Source organism: Lontra canadensis, unplaced genomic scaffold, assembly GCF_010015895.1.
Source record: "Lontra canadensis isolate GAN:19392208 unplaced genomic scaffold, GSC_riverotter_1.0 scaffold30, whole genome shotgun sequence".
NCBI classification, from domain to species: Eukaryota; Metazoa; Chordata; class Mammalia; order Carnivora; family Mustelidae; genus Lontra; species Lontra canadensis.
Window position 1 is genome coordinate 15,976,052 of NW_022631024.1, and position 20,728 is coordinate 15,996,779.

General features: G+C 53.6%; 1 protein-coding gene across 2 annotated transcripts in view; it reads left to right on the top strand.

The window, feature by feature from the left end:
- The window catches only part of ABL1 (ABL proto-oncogene 1, non-receptor tyrosine kinase), a 130,255-nt gene extending 111,989 nt beyond the window's left edge, over nt 1–18,266 (top strand). For both annotated transcript variants that reach the window (XM_032866097.1, XM_032866098.1), the window contains exons 5-11: nt 6,205–6,289; nt 6,982–7,159; nt 9,168–9,352; nt 11,662–11,814; nt 13,385–13,474; nt 13,768–13,932; nt 16,007–18,266. In XM_032866097.1, the coding sequence (XP_032721988.1) occupies nt 6,205–6,289; nt 6,982–7,159; nt 9,168–9,352; nt 11,662–11,814; nt 13,385–13,474; nt 13,768–13,932; nt 16,007–17,721 (2,571 nt within the window). In that variant the 3' untranslated portion in view covers nt 17,722–18,266. The remainder of the gene's footprint in view (nt 1–6,204; nt 6,290–6,981; nt 7,160–9,167; nt 9,353–11,661; nt 11,815–13,384; nt 13,475–13,767; nt 13,933–16,006) is intronic.
- The last annotated feature ends 2,462 nt before the right edge of the window (nt 18,267–20,728 follow it).

The window sequence follows — 20,728 nt, forward strand, 5'->3', positions numbered from 1 at the left end:
AAAAGAATGGAAACACCCATGACTGGGAGGAAGGGATCCAAGTGTGTGCACACACTTCTATGGAGTCTGTGGGGCGCACACTTGGAGACCCCTGGAGCCAGATCACTTACCTTTTAGGACTTCTGTTACTTCCCTGCTGCCTTTACTCAGAGGCACAGTAAAGTGGAAATTACGGGTTCTGGCTGATGTAAAGCGACTCTTCAGAGAAAGGATTGTGCTCTTTAGTTCTGGAAACCAAGGGTGGCTTGCTTCCTGGCACTCTTATTGATTGTGTCCCCTTAGATCAGTCCTTTGGGCAGGACTGACACTTGTAGGTTGCAGAGTGGGGGTAACGTGGTTTGGGATCACCTTGAGGACTCCTGGATACTTTCCAGACATGATTTTTTTAAAAACACAATAAGCATTTATTGAGTTCCTTTCTTCTGTTTGCCTGACCTGGGGCTTAACCCTGAGATTGTGAAAATAGACTTCTTTCCTTCAGGCTAGTCGAGGTAGTGGAGCAGTGTAGCTAGGAGGAGAAATAGGCACCAGGACAGTAACCACGGTGTGGTGTGATAGGTGCCAGATTAGAGGCAGGAGCGGGGTGCTCTCACACCACCTGAGAATAAGGTTGGCGGGGGGAGTTACTGGTGAGCTCTACTTGGCAGGGAGAGAGCACGAAGGAGACCACGAGTTGGTGCCGTAGGGGAGGAACAGGAGTTGGCCGGGGGAGCAGAGGCTTTGAACCAGCTGAGGAGCTGGGATTTTATCCGGGAGACAGTGGGGTGCGTTGGGGGGTTTGATGCACAGATGACTGGATTTGCACTGCACAAAGATGGCTACGTGGGCGAGCCCTAGAAAACACGAAACAGCCGTTGCCCCACCTCCGCCAGACCAGGTGAGGCTGGGGAGAAAGGCATGTGCTCGTGCTCCAGCGTCTCAGTTTGGCACTGGATTGAACAGCAGCCCCGGCTCTGGTCTTGACCAGCTTGAGAAGCTGTTAAAGGCCCAGGCAGTACCCACACATTGGCCAGTATTTGCAAAAATGAAACAAGAAAGAACAGAAGCACAAAATACACTAGGTTTCCATCCAGGAAAGGTGTGTGTGAAAGTTTCAGAAAGAGTGAGTTTGCACAGCTTAAAATGTGGGGGAACACAGCCCAGCAGCGGACACTGTGGTATTGTTTCCTGAGCAACTGAAGATGGCCATTCCGGAGGAGGGACCCCTCCTGGAGGTCACTGGCAGTGCTGGCTTTCTTATACCAGTGAATCCGAATTATTTGGAAGTTGTGTGCATGTTAGAATATATTTCTCTAATGTTCTATTATTAAACTTTTATTATACTTTTAATGGTTTTCCCCAAGAGCTTTATTAACTTTATGGTCCCACAGTTGGGGGGAAAAAATTACAGAATCTAATGGCATGGATTTCTGGGAGTCGTCACCTCTGCTGATAGCTAATTAGGGAGAAGGAAATGCATCATATTCTAGAGATGTATGTCAGCCCAACATACGGTACGAAGCAAATGCTAAATAAATTACCCCTTTTTTCGCCTCCCCTGCACAAAGCGCATCTCTACGGTAGGTTTCCCACTTGTCAGATAAGATTAGTGTCACTATTTTGGGCATTTGTCTCCACTGGAGACGTTGAGAACTTTGGGTTCTAAATGACAGTAATGGCTCATCTTTATTGAGCTCTTGCTACGTGTGGGAAGGGTGGGAGACTCCATCTGTAGCCTCTCATTTAATCCTTTCAACCACCGTAAGGGAAGGGTCCTCCTGTGGTCACTGCTTGGGCTTGAGGAAACTGCACTGGACAGAGGCAGGGGAACTGGCCCAGGCATCTTGCCTCAAAGCCCAGCTCCTTTCCTCTTTCCTTAATTGTCTTTCTGCTGCTTATTCCTCACACACCATGAAAAATACACAAACCACAGTTACGAGTCCCCTTCCCTGCCCACACTTACTTGCCCTCAGGCTGCAGCAGGACCCAACTGGGCACCTGAGTCTCCGTTGTCTCCTTCCCCCTCTGCCACCTGTTTTGTGTTGCTGACCCCTCTTGAGGCGGCCCAGGAGTCAGCAAAGCCTTGCTTTAACCCTGGCTCCATAGTGATCCACCAGGCCGCACTGGGTCGTGTACCCTCAGGGCCTGAGACCTGAGACCAGAAGAGACAGGAAACAGGAGTGCACGAGGCTGCCCTCTATGGGTGGGAAACTGGAATTAAACCAAAAGCCTCCTGAAGGGAACTGCTGGTTTGAGTTCTGACATAATTCAGCAGGTCCTAGGCTTACCTTTACCTGTGTATTATCAGTATCACAGGCGGGACGTGACTCAGAGAACCAGCTGTCCAGTAAAGAAAGCCCCACATTTCAGATGAGCTGTATTCCGAAAGTTTGTTCATAAGTCCTTTTTCCCCCCAATGAGACGGTTCTGGAAGTCATAGAATTTAGGGAAGACTACTGTTGATCTGGTGGCATTAGGATCGACTCTTAAGCTACTGACAGATTTACCATTAAAGTAGTGGGAAGTGACATTATTGAAGAATGTTAAGACTTAAAATTGTACTTGGTTCTTTACCTATTTTTCAAATAGGTAATACATGCACGTAGTGTCTTCTACCTTGATTTGTATGACTTTCCAGAAAAGTCTGGGGGGGGGGGTATCTTTCTGAACCGTGTGGCAGAGTGCTGTCCACACGGCCTCGTGCCTTCTGGTGCCCGCATACGTGCAGTCGTTCGTCAGTGCGCGTAAGGCGGTCTTGTTCGTGCGCGGATGTGTCTAACGTCAACCAGCCTTCCCCGCGCGTTTGTGTTCTTCCCTGCCCTTCGCTATTACAGACTGTGCCACGGGGATTCTTCTTGCTGGATATGTGGGGACTGTCCTAGTGGTCAGCTCCCCAGGGTACGCTAGATCGAGGAGCAGGTACCAGTTTGCACTCCACCGGCAGTGCTGACACAGCACCCTGGTGACCCTGTCCTTGCCTACCCGGTCTGTTTGGGTTTGGCTTTTGTTTGCTGTATTTCTCCCAGGAAACTGGTCCTGTTAGAGAACTCCAGAAACAAGCAGAGAAGGAAGGGCTCCATGGCAGCACTGGACAGTCACGTGCTCTGGCTCTCTGGCTCCCCGAGGGGGCTGTGCACAGGGAGAGAGGCGGCACATCTCAGAGCACACTGTCACCGTGTCACTCGCTTGTTCTGGCTGTGAGCTAGGTACACCTGTGTGTGTGAGGACCAGGGTTCGGGGGTTCTGTGGGAGGTGGTTTCTCACGCACCTGGTTGGTGAACCCCCTTCCTCGGCCTGGCTCAGGAGCTCCGCCCCATCTCTGCAGCCCCATCTCTGCGGGCTGTGGGATGGCCCTTCACTGTGGTGGTGACCTTGCTCACCTCACATTTGGTTGAGAACCAGGGGCAGGTGTGGAAACTGAGCTCTCTGTGGACCCTGCTCCAGGACTGTGGTCCCTGCTGGGACTCAGGGAGCCATGAAGGGCACTCGGATACGTAGCACCAGTGACACGAACGCTGTTCTTGGTTAATGCTGTGAAATGCCTATGCTGGCGGGGAGGCCAGCGAGCAGAAAGGCTGAAGCTGGATGGAAAACACCCGTGACATCTTGGGTCCAGAGAATGTGTGTCTGTGAGACACAAAACCAAAAAGCAGTGTTAACTAAAGACCCAGCCTGTCTCTCATGTAAGCACTGTATTTAGCCCGATCGCAGGAACAGAGATTACCGTCTTCGTTACAGTAGTGGGTCCCGCTTGTGGAGTCCTGCCCACGAGGTGGGTGCAGCTCTTCCCCCGTTTGTGGACTAGAAGGGGACGCTCCGAGAAACCTCCCTTACCTGGCTTATGAGTGAGTAAGCATGGCCACGCGGTGGCAGGGCTTGGTCTGTGTAACTCAGAAGCCACCCTCTTAACCACCCCCTGTACCGGCCAGGCCCTTGTGTGCACCTGGGCCAGGCCGCTCAGTCCCCGTGAGCAGAGCTCGCTGGCCCATCGTCCTCCCAATAGACAAGGCCGGAACTCAGTCTCCACTCGATGTTGCTTTCCCCTCATTGATCAGAGTTCATTTTATTTTACTCCGTAAATGGAAGATCTTTCCAAAGAAAAGATGGAAGATTTTTAAATTAATGCAGCTACAAAAGTCTGAGGCTGCTAGTAGTGTCTGTTAGAAATTGAACCAGCCTGATTCCAGCAGGGGGAGACATGTTCACGCCGATTGTCCTGTAAGAAAAAAACAAGGAATTATTTATACCACACGTGTACGTGCTTGTGTATGAATGAGAGGAGAGCGAGACAGACAAAAAGAGGACGGGGTGCCTTTGAAAGCCCTATTGTTCCTTCTGCATGTCCACGCCTCTCAAGATCCAGACCAGACATGGTTCTTTCAGAAAAGAGTCCGTAGCTGTGAGGGCACGTGTGAAATGATTTCACTGTGGGTGGTTTATTATGTGGCACTTTAAAAGGAAAACTCCACTTGCCTAGAAAGCTTTATTTGACAGCTGCGTTTTGAACGTGTTGCTGGCCAGGCAAGGTTCTTAAAGCCCCTGGTCCTTACGTGAGCAGCATCGGCTCTCTGACTCCGGCAGGCGTGTGCTCTCCAGCCTCGGCATTGGCGTGTCACCCGGCAGATCAGAGCCTTCCACGCGCAAACGGCATGGCCTGCAGAGCATGTTAAGGAGCAGAGAGGACTTGGAAGACTTGAACAGCCAATGGGGTGGTGGCAGGGACGAGTTCTTGTCCCCCGTAGAGCTTGACGCGGAGACTACAGCAGTGGTTTACTGACATTAGAGTAGCTGACCGTTGTCAAGGAGCAGTAAATTGTTTCTGAGTCTCACCGTCCCGGAACCCTAAGCTGAGGGGTAATGGGCTGACCTGTGTCCTCAGTGGTCGTGCCTGGGCTTTAACCGTGACTGACGGCAGCGGGCGCACGCCAGGCAGAGGATGGCCTGTGCTCTGGAAGTCCTCACACGTGCGGGGGCAGGAATGGCGCAGCCACGGTGGTGCTACGGTGAGGGCATGAGCTCATTGTCTCCCAAGGCACAGGTACAATGTATAAGGTGCCACATTGAAGATACGGTTCATAAAGGGGCACCTGGGTGGCTCATTTGGTTAAGTGTTCGGCTCTTGGTTCCAGCTTGGGTCATGTTCCCAGGGTCACGGAATCGAGCCCCACGTGCGCTCTCCACTCAGCAGAGAGTCTGCTAAGGTTTCTCTCTCCATCTGCCCCTCCCTATATGTGCACACGTGTGTTCTCGCTCACGCACTCTCAGATAAATCTCTTAAAAGAAAGGGGGTTCCTCTCGGGCAAGTCTAGTTTTCCAGATCACTTCCCATCCGCCATGCAGCCTTCCTCTCCAGACAGACGTAGACTCCATGTTGAAACTTGGAGGGAGGCGCCCTGCTTCTGCTAGACTTTGTAGCCGGCCTCTCGCGGCAGACACACCAGGTCATCCGCCCCCACCTGCTTGTCGCTGCGGTGGTCAGAGGGCATCGGTTCTTTAAGTCAGAAGAGGTTCACTTGACGCAGACCACGGAAGGCTCCTACGTGGTAGGGACAACGCTGTGTGCGGGGCAGGGCGTGTGCGGGGCAGGGCGCGCAGCCCTCCAGAGTTGAGCCCGACCCAAAGCACCTGAGGAAGTGTGGAAAGAGCCTCTGGTTTGCTCTGGGCATTTGCGGATACCTCTGTCTCCGCATGGCGTTTCGATCCGGTGAACTTGCTAAAACCTGACCTCATGAAGCCATCATTGGGGGCTGCTGCGGAGGATGATTTCAGAACCTGAGGAAATCTGCCTCGTGGGTGGCGGCGATGGCTTCCTCAAGGCCCCTGGGCTGCCACGCGCTCAGAGTCCTCTGCCGTGCAGCGTCCTCTGTCATGTTTGACGTGCGGGTCTTCTTTGGTAGGACGGTATCTTTTTGTGTCATTGGGGTTTTTTTTGTTAATTGAAGTGTTTTAGGACTGCTTGGAAACCAGTTACTCGTTAGGGAAGTAGAACCAGCCTCTACATCGCAGCCCCTAGAAGCCAGTGGCCAGCGTCTGTTTATTGGTCTGGGTGAGAAGTCACAAGGTCAGCACCGAAGGGGAGAGCCCTCTGCGCGCCGGGTGGCCGTCGGCGCTGCTGGGTCAGGGCGGTGGCGGCCGACGCTCCGGTTTGTACTGACTGTTCGAGCTGTACCTTCCCGCTTCAGCACAGCCCTCGCTAAAACAGCTTCACCCCGTTTTTTCCCACAGGAGGACACCATGGAGGTGGAGGAGTTCCTGAAAGAAGCCGCAGTGATGAAGGAGATCAAGCACCCCAATCTGGTGCAGTTGCTCGGTGAGTGCGCGGGGCTCTGGCGAGAGGGCCTCTTTGCCGAACCCCCGGGTGCTGTAGGTGCTGCGACGGAAGCGAGTGGCCTGCTGCGGCCGCCTGTCCTCTGCCAGCACGCAGCCCGGGGCAACAAGGAGGCCGATGTGGGACGGCGTGGCGGGGGGGGAGGGAGAGTTCCACATCCAGCTCGGGGCCCGGTGAGGGGCTCGATCTCAGGACCCTGAGATCGTGACCTGAGCCACCCAGGTGCCCCTGTTTTTTTTCTTAAGGGGCCATCGTTACTACTTTAATTCGATACCTAAAAGCAGTCGTATGCAAATCTCCCATGGCTTCCGAGACGAGAATTTCCAGTGGCTTCACTGCAGTTACTCTGTAAGCAGACATCCCCATGGGGGTGAACTGCAGTGCTGTAGGCTGTTTGGTGTGTGCGCGACCTTTGCCTCTGAGCTCAATGGCAGCCTCTTCTGTTGGAGGTCAGGGGCCCGAGAGGAAGGGAAGAGCGTGGCTGCATCCCTCCCACAGGAACGTGAGCACAAGCCACGAGTGCTTGGAACTGTGGCAGAGGTCGGGTCCCAGATTGAGAGGCAGAGGCAGAACCCATTTCAGGCGCCCTTTTCTGTCGCGTGGTCCTTTCCGGGGTTGGTGCACTTGGCCGCAGAGCAGCGCACCAAAGCCCTCGACGTTTCTCTTGCTGGCAGGGGTCTGCACCCGGGAGCCCCCATTCTACATAATCACTGAGTTCATGACCTACGGGAACCTGCTGGATTACCTGAGGGAGTGTAACCGGCAGGAGGTGAACGCCGTGGTGCTGCTCTACATGGCCACGCAGATCTCGTCAGCCATGGAGTACCTGGAGAAGAAGAACTTCATCCACAGGTAGGCACCTGGCGGGGCGGCCCTCCCCGCAGAGCCACGGAGCGGCCGTGGGGCCAGCCGCCTTTTACAGAGAGCTCCGGCCTACAAGGTCTTTGGGCTCAGCCTCTCACCTTCGTGCAGGCAACACGGTGGGCTGTGGACCACAGGCAGGCGCTGGGTTCCTGATTTCGCCAGCTTCACGCGTGCGTCCAGGACCCAACTCAGCAGGCCTGGACCCCAGGCCCGCCGAGCAGTGGATCCCCGTGCTAAGAACTATTTCCCACAGCACTGTTTTGGACGACGTGGAATACTAAATGAAGTTCATCAAAGGCATCCTTCCTGATAATCAGCACGCCCCGGGAAGCGGAGCGCGGCAGGCGCTCGTCAGTGATGCCCTCCTCCCCCGGGGTTGGCGGTGGGGCTGGCGTGGCTCCCACACAGGCTCACGGTCACAGCCGGCGCACGGGCTCTTTGTGTTTCATTCTCCACTTAACTTGCTGTCCTCTGGCTCAGGGATGTTTCCATGATTGTCCGAGCTGTGTACGTGTAGTTCTAAATTAAGCTGCTTTGCTGTTTCAAATCCTGGAGTGTTTTGACCTTCAAGCGTGCCACAATTATCTTGGTGTTCGCATTCCTCGCTGGTGGAAAAGGCTTCCTAGCAGAGTGATGGCCTAAGCAGGACAGGGCCTGACGGGCTTTGCTGGTGACTTTTATACATGATGTTCTCCACGCCAGCGCTGTGAACTTTCCTACCCAATTACCTCAACTATGAAGCCCGTACGTGAGACTCCATAGTGGGGAGTAAGAGCAGCACGTGTGAAAGGCTGGCCGTTTCTTGTAAGACAGCTTTCCGGTGCTGCATGAGAGCCTGATTCACGTGTTCCTGTCACTCAGGAAGGTGAACCCTCTGAGGCTGCAAATTGAGATTTCTTGACTTCTGCTTTGCTTTGCATGGCTAGATCCACTCCTTTTTCATTTCATGAACTTAAAATGCTTTACCAAAATCCTATTAGGCACAAGTCTTCTGCGTTTAATTTCCCCCGATTGCTGGTGATCGGGCTATCTTAGGCAGACATCGCCTGAAGGTGTTGCCTCTTCTCATTCCTCCGTTCCGTTTTGCCTTATGATTTCATGGTTAGCGTCCATGGACCAGATACCAGACTCCCACCTCCCTGGGACAATCAGGAGGCGAGAGGAAGCTGATTAAACAGGAGAGAATTTGTAGGATCCGTCCGGATAAGCATCAGGAGGAAATAGGAGAGTGTGAAACACAATTTGGGAGAAAATGCTGTGGGGTTTTTTTTTTTTTTTTAATTTTTAAAATTTCTTTTCAGTATATGAGAATTCATTGTTTATGCACCACACCCAGTGCTCCATGCAATACATGCCCTCCTTAATACCCACCCTCAGGCTCACCCAACCTCCCACCCCTCCCCTTCAAAACCCTCAGATTGTTTTTCAGAGTCCATAGTCTCTCATGGTTCGTTTCCCCCTCTAATTTCCCTCAACTCCCGTTTCCTCTCCATCTCCCCATGTCCTCCATGTTATTTCTTATGCTCCACAAATTGTGGGCTTTATTTTATTTTGTCCTTTATCAAGTCTGATGGGCCCAGTGGAGACTCCATCCGATGGAAGTTGAGGATTGGCTGATGCCTTTGTTCCCCTTGCCTGGCGTAGAGCTTTCCTAACCAGGCGGACCCTTGGTGACCACAGATGTGCAGGCATGAGTGGAAGCACTTTACGTATTAACTCACAACCACTCACCACAACCCTAAGAAGTAGACGCTGCCGTGATCAGCTTCATTTAAGGATGAGGGTAACGGTGGCCCAGGGTGATGAACTTGCACCTCTCAGCTTGGTGGGAGCTCAGGCGGATGTGAGGGATGAGCCCTGCTCCCGGTGGGGTACGCACACGTGTTCCTCAAGGGACTGGACCCTGTTGTCAGGAGCGCACCTTCAATCACTGGTGATGGATTGGTGAAGCCGGGAAAGCTGGCCTCACTCACGGATAAATGCTTTCTTTTCCCAGAGATCTTGCTGCCCGAAACTGCCTGGTAGGGGAGAACCACTTGGTGAAGGTAGCTGACTTCGGCCTGAGCAGGTTAATGACCGGGGATACCTACACAGCCCATGCCGGGGCCAAGTTCCCGATCAAGTGGACAGCGCCAGAAAGCCTGGCCTACAACAAGTTCTCCATCAAGTCCGACGTCTGGGGTAAGGGCTGCTGCTGCTCCCGGTCAGCCCTCCCCGCCAGGGTGGGCTCCGTCTCCTGCTGTCCTCACTCCCCTTGCCTTTTCTCTGCCTCTTTCTTGCTCCTTCATTTCTTTTCCTTTATTACTGAATTTTTAATTTTTTTCTCACTTTATAGTCTTTACTCCTATTTTCTCTCCAAGGTGAAGTAAAAGCCAGTGTTTTCTTCCAAAATAATTCAGCTTAACTTTTTTTCTCCCCCCTAACTTATCGCCTTCATCCAAAGCGTGCTCCATGCGTTTGCAGGGGCAGTTAGCCGGCCCTGCAAGCACACAGGGTCCTCTGAGCAGGGAACGTTGTGTAGTTTGGTTTGGGCTTTAAATAGATTATTGCTCTTGGAAGCTTCATGTGCCAGTACTTAGATGTTTTGTTCGAGAACTTCTTATTGTGGCAGGTCATAAGCATCCACTGAAGAAGGTGGAGTTGCACCATGGGCCCTGTGCACACATCACCTCCCTTCCGGGCCGTCAGTTGTGGTTCTCCTGCAGCCTTGACCCTGCCCCTGCCCCTGACGGTTTTGAAGCAGATCCCAGATAGCATATGATTTTGTTCATAAATATTTCAGTAGGAGTCTCTCAAAGATGGCTCTTTATTCTTGTAGCCACAGTGCCCCTCCTCCCCATATTGACAGTAATTCCTGAGTATCACAATGCAGTCAGCGTTTGCATTTCCAGCTGAGTCGTAAAAGTCCTACTTCTCCCGGCTGCTTGAGCTGAGATCCGAGCACTGTTCACACCAGGCAGGCGGTCGGTGCGCCCTCTGTGCTGTCCGGTCTCTAAGCTCCCACTCCGTCTTTCCACGGCCTTTGCTGTCTGTTTGTTAAAGAAACCCCCTCCTGTGTCCTTCCACGTCTCCCACATCGCACCCCGCGCTGTAATTCAGTGTGTTCCTCTGTCTTCCGTACTCCTGGTACGTGCGCAGCTGTGTCTGGTCTGCCGGGTCATCCTCAGGTCTGACTTCTTTCAGCAGGACGGCGTCACGCGCCATCGTGTGCTGTTTAATCAAGCCAGCGCTGGGCTCCATTATCCCTCCCGTGTGATTTTACAGCTCCTGATACCCAGTGCCTAGATCCGCTGACCTGTTAGGGGTTGCCAAGTGGTGCTGCTCTAATTCTGCCACTCCTCATTCACCCATTAGCTCGGCGCTTCTGTAAGAAGAAACCCTCCTCTACTGTTCGGTTACTCGGGGGTACAGTTCGTTTGGGAAAAGCAGCATCGTTGTTCGCTTCCTTGCTGTTGTTCACCCGTCTTCACACAGACGAGTTGGTTTTTTAATGCCTTCCAGTGATGACCAAGTAGATTTTGGGTTTTTTTTCTTTTGTGACGCTATTACGATATAGGTGTATATAATATATAGATATGACATGGTTGAGTATGTTTTAACCCACTGCAGTTCTTGTCCTTCTTAATACTCTGATTGTCTCTTGTTTGGCCAGCGGGACTGCAGATCGCTCCTGGTCCTTTTGACAAAACCCTCGTAGTCTTTAACAGTGTCCGTCTGGGGCGATAAAGATATGCCAGGTCCATTCCGTGTCCTGGACCTGAATCACCCATTTCTCCAAGGAGTCCTGGTCCCTTTAATGAGATCTGGAATTTCAGGGTATAATCTGGGCTTTCAGAACTTTGAAATATTTTGTTAAAGACTTTACTTATTTCTAGAGAGAGCATGCACATGTGCGCCAGTGGGGGAAGGGGCAGAGGGAGAGAATCCCACGCAGACTCCATACTGAGCGTGGAGGCCCACACAGGGCTCGATCTCATGGCCCTGCGATCCTAATCTGGACTGAAGTCAAGAGTCATATGTTTAACCAACTAAGCCGCCCAGGTGCCCCAATCTTACATGATTTTTATGAACTGTTTGGAGTTAGAAGGGGCCTTGGAGAGGATACTGTACACGAGAGAGGAGAGGTGGCTTGGCTTAGACACTTAGTAGCCGATCTCAGAGCTAGGAGTAGAAATGGCCTCTTGACTTCCAGCCGTCGGTGTCCTCCACCGTAAATCCCAGCAAGGTGGTCCCATTACCTCAGAGACACTGGCGGGGCTGATCAACCCAGTTTCTTCCCCCCACTCAGCTCGTTGTGGAGTGGGGAGGGTGTTAACTGAACGTCTCATTCTGTCCTGGGCTGTTGGTCATTAAGAGCCTGGCAGGATGTCCCTGGGCTGCTTCTGAGGGCAGAATTCTCATGTGCGCTACCTAGGTTTAACCAGTTTTAAGTGCAGGATAGTTAAATTTCATACATCTTCAACAAGCTTTGTCTTTCTTTTTTCTCGTAGCTTTTGGAGTATTACTTTGGGAAATTGCCACCTATGGCATGTCACCTTACCCAGGAATTGACCTGTCCCAAGTGTATGAGCTGCTGGAGAAGGACTATCGCATGGAGCGCCCGGAAGGCTGCCCAGAGAAGGTCTACGAACTCATGCGAGCATGTGAGCCTTCCCCAGCCAGTTCTCAGAGTTCTGTGTGGGCTCTGTGAGAAGTGACCGTGCAGGAGTGTGTGCCCACAGTGAGAGTGCTCCCCTTCCTTCCCTGCCTTTCTTGATCCACTTTCTCCAGAAGCAGCCAGTGCGGCGGTTAGATACATACTCACCCAGACTGTCCTCACGCTTCTGTACACATTGTTTATACGTAGCGGTTACATGGGAGGGTTTTTTTTTGTTTCTTTTTAATGCAAAAATGGGATTGATGGATTCCAAACTTGGATTTCTTATTAATAAATAAAAATTCCTGGGCCCAACCTTCAAATATTCTGCTGTAGTGGGCAAATGCTCTGGGTGACGTTTAGCTAATTGGTTTTATTATGTATATATTTATATAAGATCATTCCCTCAATTTTCTTTTGCACATAGCTGTATGACAGGCATATCTTTTGGTCCGCATTTCAAAGGTATCTCTCCCTCTCCCTGCCCCCTTATTTTTATATAGTTGTTTAACTTCCCATTAAATGACTTATTCATTCACCTAGAACCATTTTGGTAGACATTTGGTTGTTTTACATATTTGTTTGGCTTTTGCCATTACTAGGAAAGCAAGGATGAACCCCCTTATATGTATACCTCTGTGCATTATGCTGGTATTTCTAAAATAAACCAAATAAAACCAAAGTTGAACCATTGGTTCAGAGGGCTATTTGCACTTTAAATTTTGATAGATTTTACCAAATTGTTTTCCAGGAAAGGTACCCCCCCCCAAAAAAAGGTACCACTTCTCCCACCAGAAGTGTAGGAGAGTAACTGTATTCTCACCAACATGGGGCTTCATCAGTCCCTAATCCTCACATTAATCTTGGGGCATCTGAGTGGCTCAGGTGGTTAAGCATCCAACTCTTGATCTCAGGTCAGGTTGTGATGTCAGGGTCCTGAGTTTAAGTCTCACATTGGGCTCCACACTGGGCATGGAGCCTGCTTTAAAAAAAAAAAATCCTCGTGTTAATCTTGTCTTAATTAACATTTCTTTACTGATGAGGAGTTCAGACTTTGATAACCCAGAAGTAAGGGTGAACTAGAAAGCAAGCCATTTGACTTAGTGATTCTCTGCACTTATTAGAGTGGGGCTGAGGAAAAGACTATAAATGTAGTTCTTGCTGTCACATCTCTCTGGGGCTTTACAATCCATATTCCTGCCAATATCTAAAGTCTTTTTGAATTCTTAATGTCTGTAATAGGACACAGTGACATTTGTCACTTTAACTTGTCACAGCAAAACATGGTTAGCAGGATTGGGGTTTTTTTTTTTGTTGTTTTTTTAAGATTTGAGAGAGCACGAGTGGGAGGGGCAGAGGGAGAAGGAGAAGCAGACTCCCTGCTGAGCAGAGAGCCAGACATGGGGCTCAATCCCGGGACCCTGAGATCATGACCTGAGCCAAAGGCAGACCCGTATCTGAGCCACCCAGGCACCCCTGGGGTGCTTCTTTCATTACCAGACTTTCCTTGAGAACTGCTAGACCCCCACTTATTAGCAGGGCCTCATGCATGGTCTGACTGTGTTTCGTCTGTCCAGGTTGGCAGTGGAATCCCTCCGACCGGCCGTCCTTTGCTGAAATCCACCAAGCCTTTGAGACGATGTTCCAGGAATCCAGCATATCAGATGGTAAAGTGCCCATTCCTGGGGGTGCCTGCAGTGGAGTGAGAGGTTGGAATGGAAGGGACAGTGAGTTCTCTGAGACCAGAGAGCTGGGCAGAGGTGTTGGGCATGGAGCTGTCTTGCAGCCATGCCGGACTCTGAGAAGTACCGAGTGTGATTTTCTCAGCATCTATATCTCTTCTGTAACTGTGCATGAATGAGCTCTTACTCGAGGGGGAAGAAAAGACAGAAAACACCAGCATACCAAACTGACACCATTACTGATGGCTGCTGATTTTTGGTTTGGATTTTGTTCATAGAAGTGGAAAAGGAACTGGGGAAGAAAGGTGTGCGAGGGGTTGCGAGTACTTTGCTGCAGGCCCCGGAGCTGCCCACCAAGACCAGAACCTCCAGGAGAGCTGCGGAACACAAAGACCCCACTGAGGTGCCTGAGACGCCCCACTCCAAGGGCCCAGGAGAGACCGGTACGTCCCCTGCCCCCAACAGACACCCAAGGGTGTCCACACCCTCAGGGCCAGTACAGGCAGATGGGAAGCAGTGAGGGAGCCTGCACAGAAGGGCAGGCAAATTCCTCGTTAGTGATCCAGCTTTGAAGAGAGGAAGGCTCTCCTCCCCACACGGCGTCCTGCCCCTCCTTCTGGGAGTCCTTAGGAACCGTCGGCTCCAGCAGTTACTCTGGTCAGGTGGGCACAGGTGCTTATGAAGCCGACTGAGAACAAACCCGCCTTTTCATGTATTATTCACAGCATTGGTGGTTGCTCTTGCGGGCGCTGGAACAATAATAAATATTGAACCAAACGAAGAGCAGCTCGTTGCGAAGCGCGGAATGAAAGCTCCCTAGAACTGACGGAGCCAGGGGACGCCCGCAGCGCAGCGCCGGTGTCCACACGTGGTCTCTGAGAAAGACTGTCGGCCCCCTTTCCCTAGCCACTTGGGGGAGGTGGGAGTGGTGCCGGGGGTCTCCGGGTGTCAGGAGGAGTAACACCCGCCAGCACCGACCGGTGCTCCCCCAACCCCCCGTGCCCTGCTGTCCTTTAAGTTCGGCTGCTCTGGTGTAGCAGCTGCCGCTCTCCCAGCAGAACCCCCGGAATCCGAGTTTGTAGAGGCTCCTAGGGGATGCTCTCATGGACCACTGATGAGTGAGTGGGAGGGGCAGGACAAAGCCAGAACAATGAGATGTTTAGCCATAGCATGATTCCCAAATACTTCTTACCGTGTACCCATATTAGTTAAAAAACAAAAACAAAGTCCCACATGAGTCTAGGTGTATATGCGTACTATGCCCAGACATGTGTTTTATAAAATACGACAGAAATGTACGCTTAGAAGGTTTATGTTAAAAAGTCCAAATTACAGTGTTTTCTTTCCACACCCCCGATTGTCTTGCTCACCCACTCTGAAGCCCGTGGCCATAGACTCTCTAGAAGTTCGGGCCTGTGTCCTTCTGTTCGTTGTCCTGATTTCAGGTAGTTGAGCAGTGGGGATGGGGAGAGGCCGCTGTGGGAACTTCAGGCTTATTAAAAGCCCAGTGATAAGCAATCATGTTCATTTATACCCATCAGTATTCATCTGAGGGGTGTTTTGATACGTAATCTCGTGGTGAGCCTAGAGTGTCAATTAGCTGTTCAGCATTGAACTAGAGCTGTGCATAATTCATTAGGATTTCACGTTCTTCAACTTCTTCCGCTGGATTAAAGTTTTGGAGGTCCTCAGCGTCCTCTGAGTCAGGTGTCCTGTGTGCCCCCTGGTGTTCCGACAGGTACCCCCTTGTACCTCTGCTCCAGTTTTAGACGTCCTCTGTGCTGCTCTGGGTGCTGACAGAAAGCCGCTCCTCCCAGCTGCCCTCGGAGGGAGAAGTCTGTCATTCACCAGCCAGGAGCTTGGCAACACCAGAAAGATTTCTTGGGAGCTATTATTCATATATAAAGAATGCCCATTTAAACATGTGTAAAGGTCACTCCTTCTTGTTCGCCAAGCATAGTGCCCATTGTCCCCGTGGTGCACGGCCCCTTCCCTTCAGACCTCATCTCCTAGGACCTCAAATGGCAGGTCCGAGAGGCCCGGGGCTTGACCCTTTGCTCAGCCCTGTCATGGTTTTTATGTGCTAGGGAGTGGTACTGGGGGACTCTGTGCTGTCAAGGAAGCCCTGGGGCAGGGATCAGGGGCCCAGCTTTCTGTGCTGCTGTCCTTAGGGAAAAGAGACGCTTTTCCTGATGACATTAACCGTGGTGACAGCAGTTAGAGATTACATGCCAGTAGCTGGGATGAACGCTTTACGCTCCCTGCGTTCCGTTTGCTCCATGACACTGCAGGCGCGTTCTCTTCTCCGTTTCATACGTGAGAGGGCTGAGGGTGCACGCAGAGGTGTCCCCGGCCCAGGCCAAGGCTGGGGAATGGCAGAGCCGGCGCTCACGAGCAGGCCTACCAGAGCCCAGACCCTTGGCTGCTCCTCTGTAGAGAACAGGTCCAGCCGCAGGTTCCCCTCGACGAAGAAGCCCCTTGTCTGGAGGCATTAAAACTCTCCCCGCTGTGTTTCAGAGCCTCTGGACCACGAGCCTCCTGTGTCTCCACTGCTCCCTCGAAAAGAACGAGGTCCCCAGGATGGTGGCCTAAATGAAGATGAGCGCCTTCTCCCCAAAGACAAAAAGACCAACTTGTTCAGTGCCTTGATCAAGAAGAAGAAGAAAACAGCCCCGACCCCCCCGAAACGCAGCAGCTCCTTCCGGGAGATGGACGGCCAGCCCGAGCGCAAGGCGACCAGCGAGGAAGAGGGCCGAGAAACCAGCAATGGGGCGCCAGTCCTCACACCCTCGGACGCGGCCGAGCCAGCCAAGTCCCCAAAACCCAGCAGCAGGGCTGGCGTCCCCAACGGAGCCTTCCGGGAATCAGGAGGTGCAGGCTTCCGGTCTCCCCACCTGTGGAAAAAGTCCAGTACACTGACCAGCAGCCGCCTGGCAGCCAGCGAGGAGGAGAGCGGCAGCAGCTCCAGCAAGCGCTTCCTCAGGTCCTGCTCTGCCTCCTGCGTGCCCCACGGGGCCAAGGACACAGAGTGGAGGTCTGTCACACTGCCACGCGATCTGCAGTCCACGGGGAGGCAGTTCGACTCGTCCACATTTGGAGGGCACAAAAGCGAGAAGCCAGCTCTGCCTCGGAAGCGGGCAAGTGAGAACAGGTCCGACCAGGCGACCAGAGGCACGGTGACTCCCCCACCCAGGCTGGTGAAAAAGACCGAGGACGCAGCGGATGAGGTCTTCCGAGACGCGGGGGAGTCCAGCCCGGGCTCCAGCCCTCCCAGTTTGACTCCAAAACTCCTCCGCAGGCAGGTCGCGGGGGCTCCTTCCTCTGGCCTTCCCCACAAGGATGAGGTCGGGAAGTCTGGTGCCTTGGGGACACTTGTCGCAGCTGAGCCGGTGCCTGCCACCAGCAGAGCAGGGCCAGGAGCATCTGGGGGGGCCGGCAAGGCCCCCACCGAAGAGCCCAGAGCAAGGAGGCACAAGCCCTCTTCCGAGTCCCCAGGGAGAGACAAGGGGAAGCTGTCCAAGCTCAAGCCTGTCCCGCCGCCCCCGCCACCGGCCTCTGCTGGGAAAGCCGGGAAGCCCTCTCAGAGCCTGAGCCAGGAAGCAGCGGGGGAGGCCGGCGCTGGTGGGAAAGCCAAAGCCGCGGCCGTGGTTGTGGATGCTGTGAACAGTGACACTGTCAAGCCCGGGCCACTGGGAGAAGGCGTCAAAAAGCCTGGGCTTCCGTCCATGCCAAAGCCACAGTCCAGCAAGCCGGCAGGGACCCCAACCAGCCCAGCTCCCACCCCCTCCGCCTTGCCATCAGCATCTTCTTCCCTGGCCGGAGACCAGCCAGCCTCCACTGCCTTCATCCCGCTCATATCGACCCGTGTGTCTCTTCGGAAAACCCGCCAGCCTCCAGAGAGGATCGCCAGTGGCACCATCACCAAGGGCGTGGTCCTGGACGGCACGGAGGCTCTGTGCCTGGCCATCTCCAAGAACTCTGAGCAGATGGCCAGCCATAGCGCCGTGCTCGAAGCCGGCAAGAACCTCTACACGTTTTGCGTGAGCTATGTGGATTCCATCCAGCAAATGAGGAACAAGTTCGCCTTCCGCGAGGCCATCAACAAACTGGAGAATAATCTCCGGGAGCTTCAGATCTGCCCGGCGACAGCAGGCAGCGGCCCGGCGGCCACTCAGGACTTCAGCAAACTCCTCAGCTCCGTGAAAGAGATCAGTGACATCGTACAGAGGTAGCAGGAGCCAGGCGTCAGGGCAGCCGGAGCCACCGGCCGTGCCTAAGGGCTTCCCCACACCTGCCATGGTGGCTGACACGAGACCCGTGAGTTGGGACGTTGGCCCGGGAGTGCTGTGCCGGACGGAGCCAAAGGTCACAGTGGAACACAGCCCTACTACCTATGTTTTGCGCCAGCTGTCCTCCTGCACTTTCCCCCTCCCCAGCCCGGGCTCCTCAGCCTCCTCTGTGCTGTTCTATCTGTGGAGTTTCTGCTCTGTGGACTTAGACTGAGTTGTTTGGGCCAGGTGGGAAAGCAGATGAGTATTTCTTTTTTTCTCCTCTGGCTCTGCCTTCTCCTCCACTTACCCCAAGAACGAGTACCCTGAACAGGAATCTTGTCACCAAGGCCTAGGAACTGTCCCCTCCACTTACCCTGTGGAGGGAGCCTACGCATGCCTCTTACTGCGCCTCCTGCCCTGAAGACGCGTTTCCAGAACTCCATCCTGGAAAGTGCTGCTGGCTGGTCACTCTGTCCTCCGTCGCTGCCGGCCGCTGGGGCCCTCGTGTTTCCATGTGTGAAGGTCACCCCTTGATTTGGGCGGGTAAAACAGGGTGCTAACCAACCGGCCTTTGGGTCCCGGGACAGGTGGGGATGCCGAAGGGGCCCATGGTGTGGGAGACCGTCCTTGGCATCCATTCTCGGTGCCTTGCTGTCTTGTGACAAGCACTGCTCACCCAGGACGGAAAGCTTGAGTCTTAAGAGTAGCAGGGTCTCAGTCCAGAGTACCAGCGGACGGGAGGCAGGAGCGATGGCCAGCGGGGTAAACAGCTGGTGCCCAGGTGGCCTGGGGCTGGGCCTAGGGAGGGCTGCTTTGGGCCCAGGACACCTTCCTTTCAGGTTTCCAGGTGCCCAAAAGAGGCACTGGGTCTTGATTTCTGACCAGTGTCGTCCTGCTCCCTTGTACTCCTCTGAGACAGAGTAGATGCATGCAGAGCTCTTTTCCTGTGCGACAAGCCAGTCCTTAGTTGTCTGGAGTTCTGGAAGGATTTTGTGGCTCCACCCTCAGCCCAGCCACCTGTGGTACAGCAGCACATGGGAGGAAAAGACTGTGGAGCCAAAGCACCAGCCCCTTTTGGCCATGCACAAAGGGGCAGACATCCCGTTAAATCACCATGAGCAACACGTAGCCCCCCGTTTCTGCTGGGGTTATCAGGGATGAAGACCGCAAACAAATGACGCCCCAGAATGTGTCTCAAAGAGCAGGCCTTTGTCTGCTCTCCCCAGGCGGCCTGGACCAGGCTCGTGGGGCAGAAGCCCGGGCCATCTTGAGCTTGACCTGGAGCAGCTACTGAAAAGTGGGCAGGCGCCTGCCTGGGCCTCGCAGCAGGCCCGGGAGGGACCACCTCGCACCCCCAGGGGTGCACACCTCCTCGCACCGTGACCGCACACGGGCCCCGTTTTTATGCTCCTCACCTAGACTTGTATTTTATTTCCCTGGTAGAGACTGTTGCATTTGGATCAACTTACGCTGTCCTCACGGCGCGTCACCTCTTTGCCCCCCCAGCCTCCTGTGTTGCAGACTGGGGGAGGTGCTCCAACACCACCAGCGGCCTTTCAGACGAAGCAGAATGGACCCCTCGGGTTCCCTCAACTGCGTGTTTCCATGAGGTACTGGCCTCTGTTCACATGATTTGCCACTATATTTTACATTTATACCTTGATATTACACTCTTTTATAAATGACATGTAAATAGTTTTCCACTATTCTCTCTTCTCAAATGCTTCTAGTTGTCTTTTTTTTGTCGCGTACATTTTGTTTCTGTATATGATTCTGTGGTTTTTGAATCCACATCTTTCTGTAGTATTTTTTAAATAAATGTTTACAACATTAGAACTCGGGCAGATTGGTCTGTACTTTCTCCCTGTTGTTGTGAGCCGTGCTGTGCAGGGGGGGGCGGGTGGGGGCCCTGTTTCCCGGCAGGGGGACCGGAGGCTCTGTGGCGGGTCTGCAGCACGAATCTTCCTCCACCTCCCAAGAGCAGTCTCAGGCCCTTCTTGTGCCCTTGACATCCAGCAGCCTTGGGAGTGGGCTCTGCCACCAGGGGGGCCGCATCTGACCGGTGTGGGAAAGGAAGAGTCCAAGGGCTGTGCCCGCTGTCAGGCTGTCACAGCATCGCTGAAGTGGGGAGGCGGCGTCCCGGACTCCGCTCGGCTGGAAGTGTTAGTCCTTCCACAGGTGTGCTTTCCTCTGCCTGCGAGCCCGCCCCTGTGCTCCCCACCCCAGCCCCGAAGCACCCCTGGCTCACTGTGGTCCACGCACCCCGTGTCTTATCTCTCCGTGTACAGGACGAGGGGCAGGGATGCTGGCCTCGGGGTGATGGAAATGCCACCCGGCGGGCCGTGTCCTCTCCCAGCCCCCCACCAAGGGGACTGAGGGGGGCCCGTGAGGCTGTTCTCCCCATCGGGGCCTCCATTTAGCGCCAGCTGACAGCTTGGAAAGTGGAAGTCAGGGGAGTCAGTCGCGCTGTGTGATAATGATACTTATTAGGCGGCAGACTTGTCAGAGGATCCAGATCTGCTCAGCAAAGCATGGTGAGGAGCACGGCTCAGTGGGGGCTCGGCGCCGCGGTGCAGCACATCAGGCAGGGGAGGTGAGGATGCAGCCCGGGCTGGGTGCTGGGACCTCGCAGAGCACGCACGCGGAGGGGCTGCAAGGCCTTCTCCCTGTTTCCTGGGTCAGGGGCGTCCCCTCGAGGGACAACTCTTGAGTTGGAAAGAAGATGCAGGGGCGCCTGAGTGGCTCAGTGGGCTAAAGCCTCTGCCTTCAGCTCATTTCATGATCCCAGGGTCCTGGGCTCGAGCCCCGCATCGGGCTCTCTGCTCAGCAGGGAGCCTGCTTCCTCCTCTCTCTCTGCCTGCGTCTCTGCCTACTTGTGATCTCTGTCTGTCAAATAAATAAATAAAATCTTTAAAAAAAAAAAAAAAAGACGCAGAGTGACTATGATGACAGCCACCACCGATGGCTG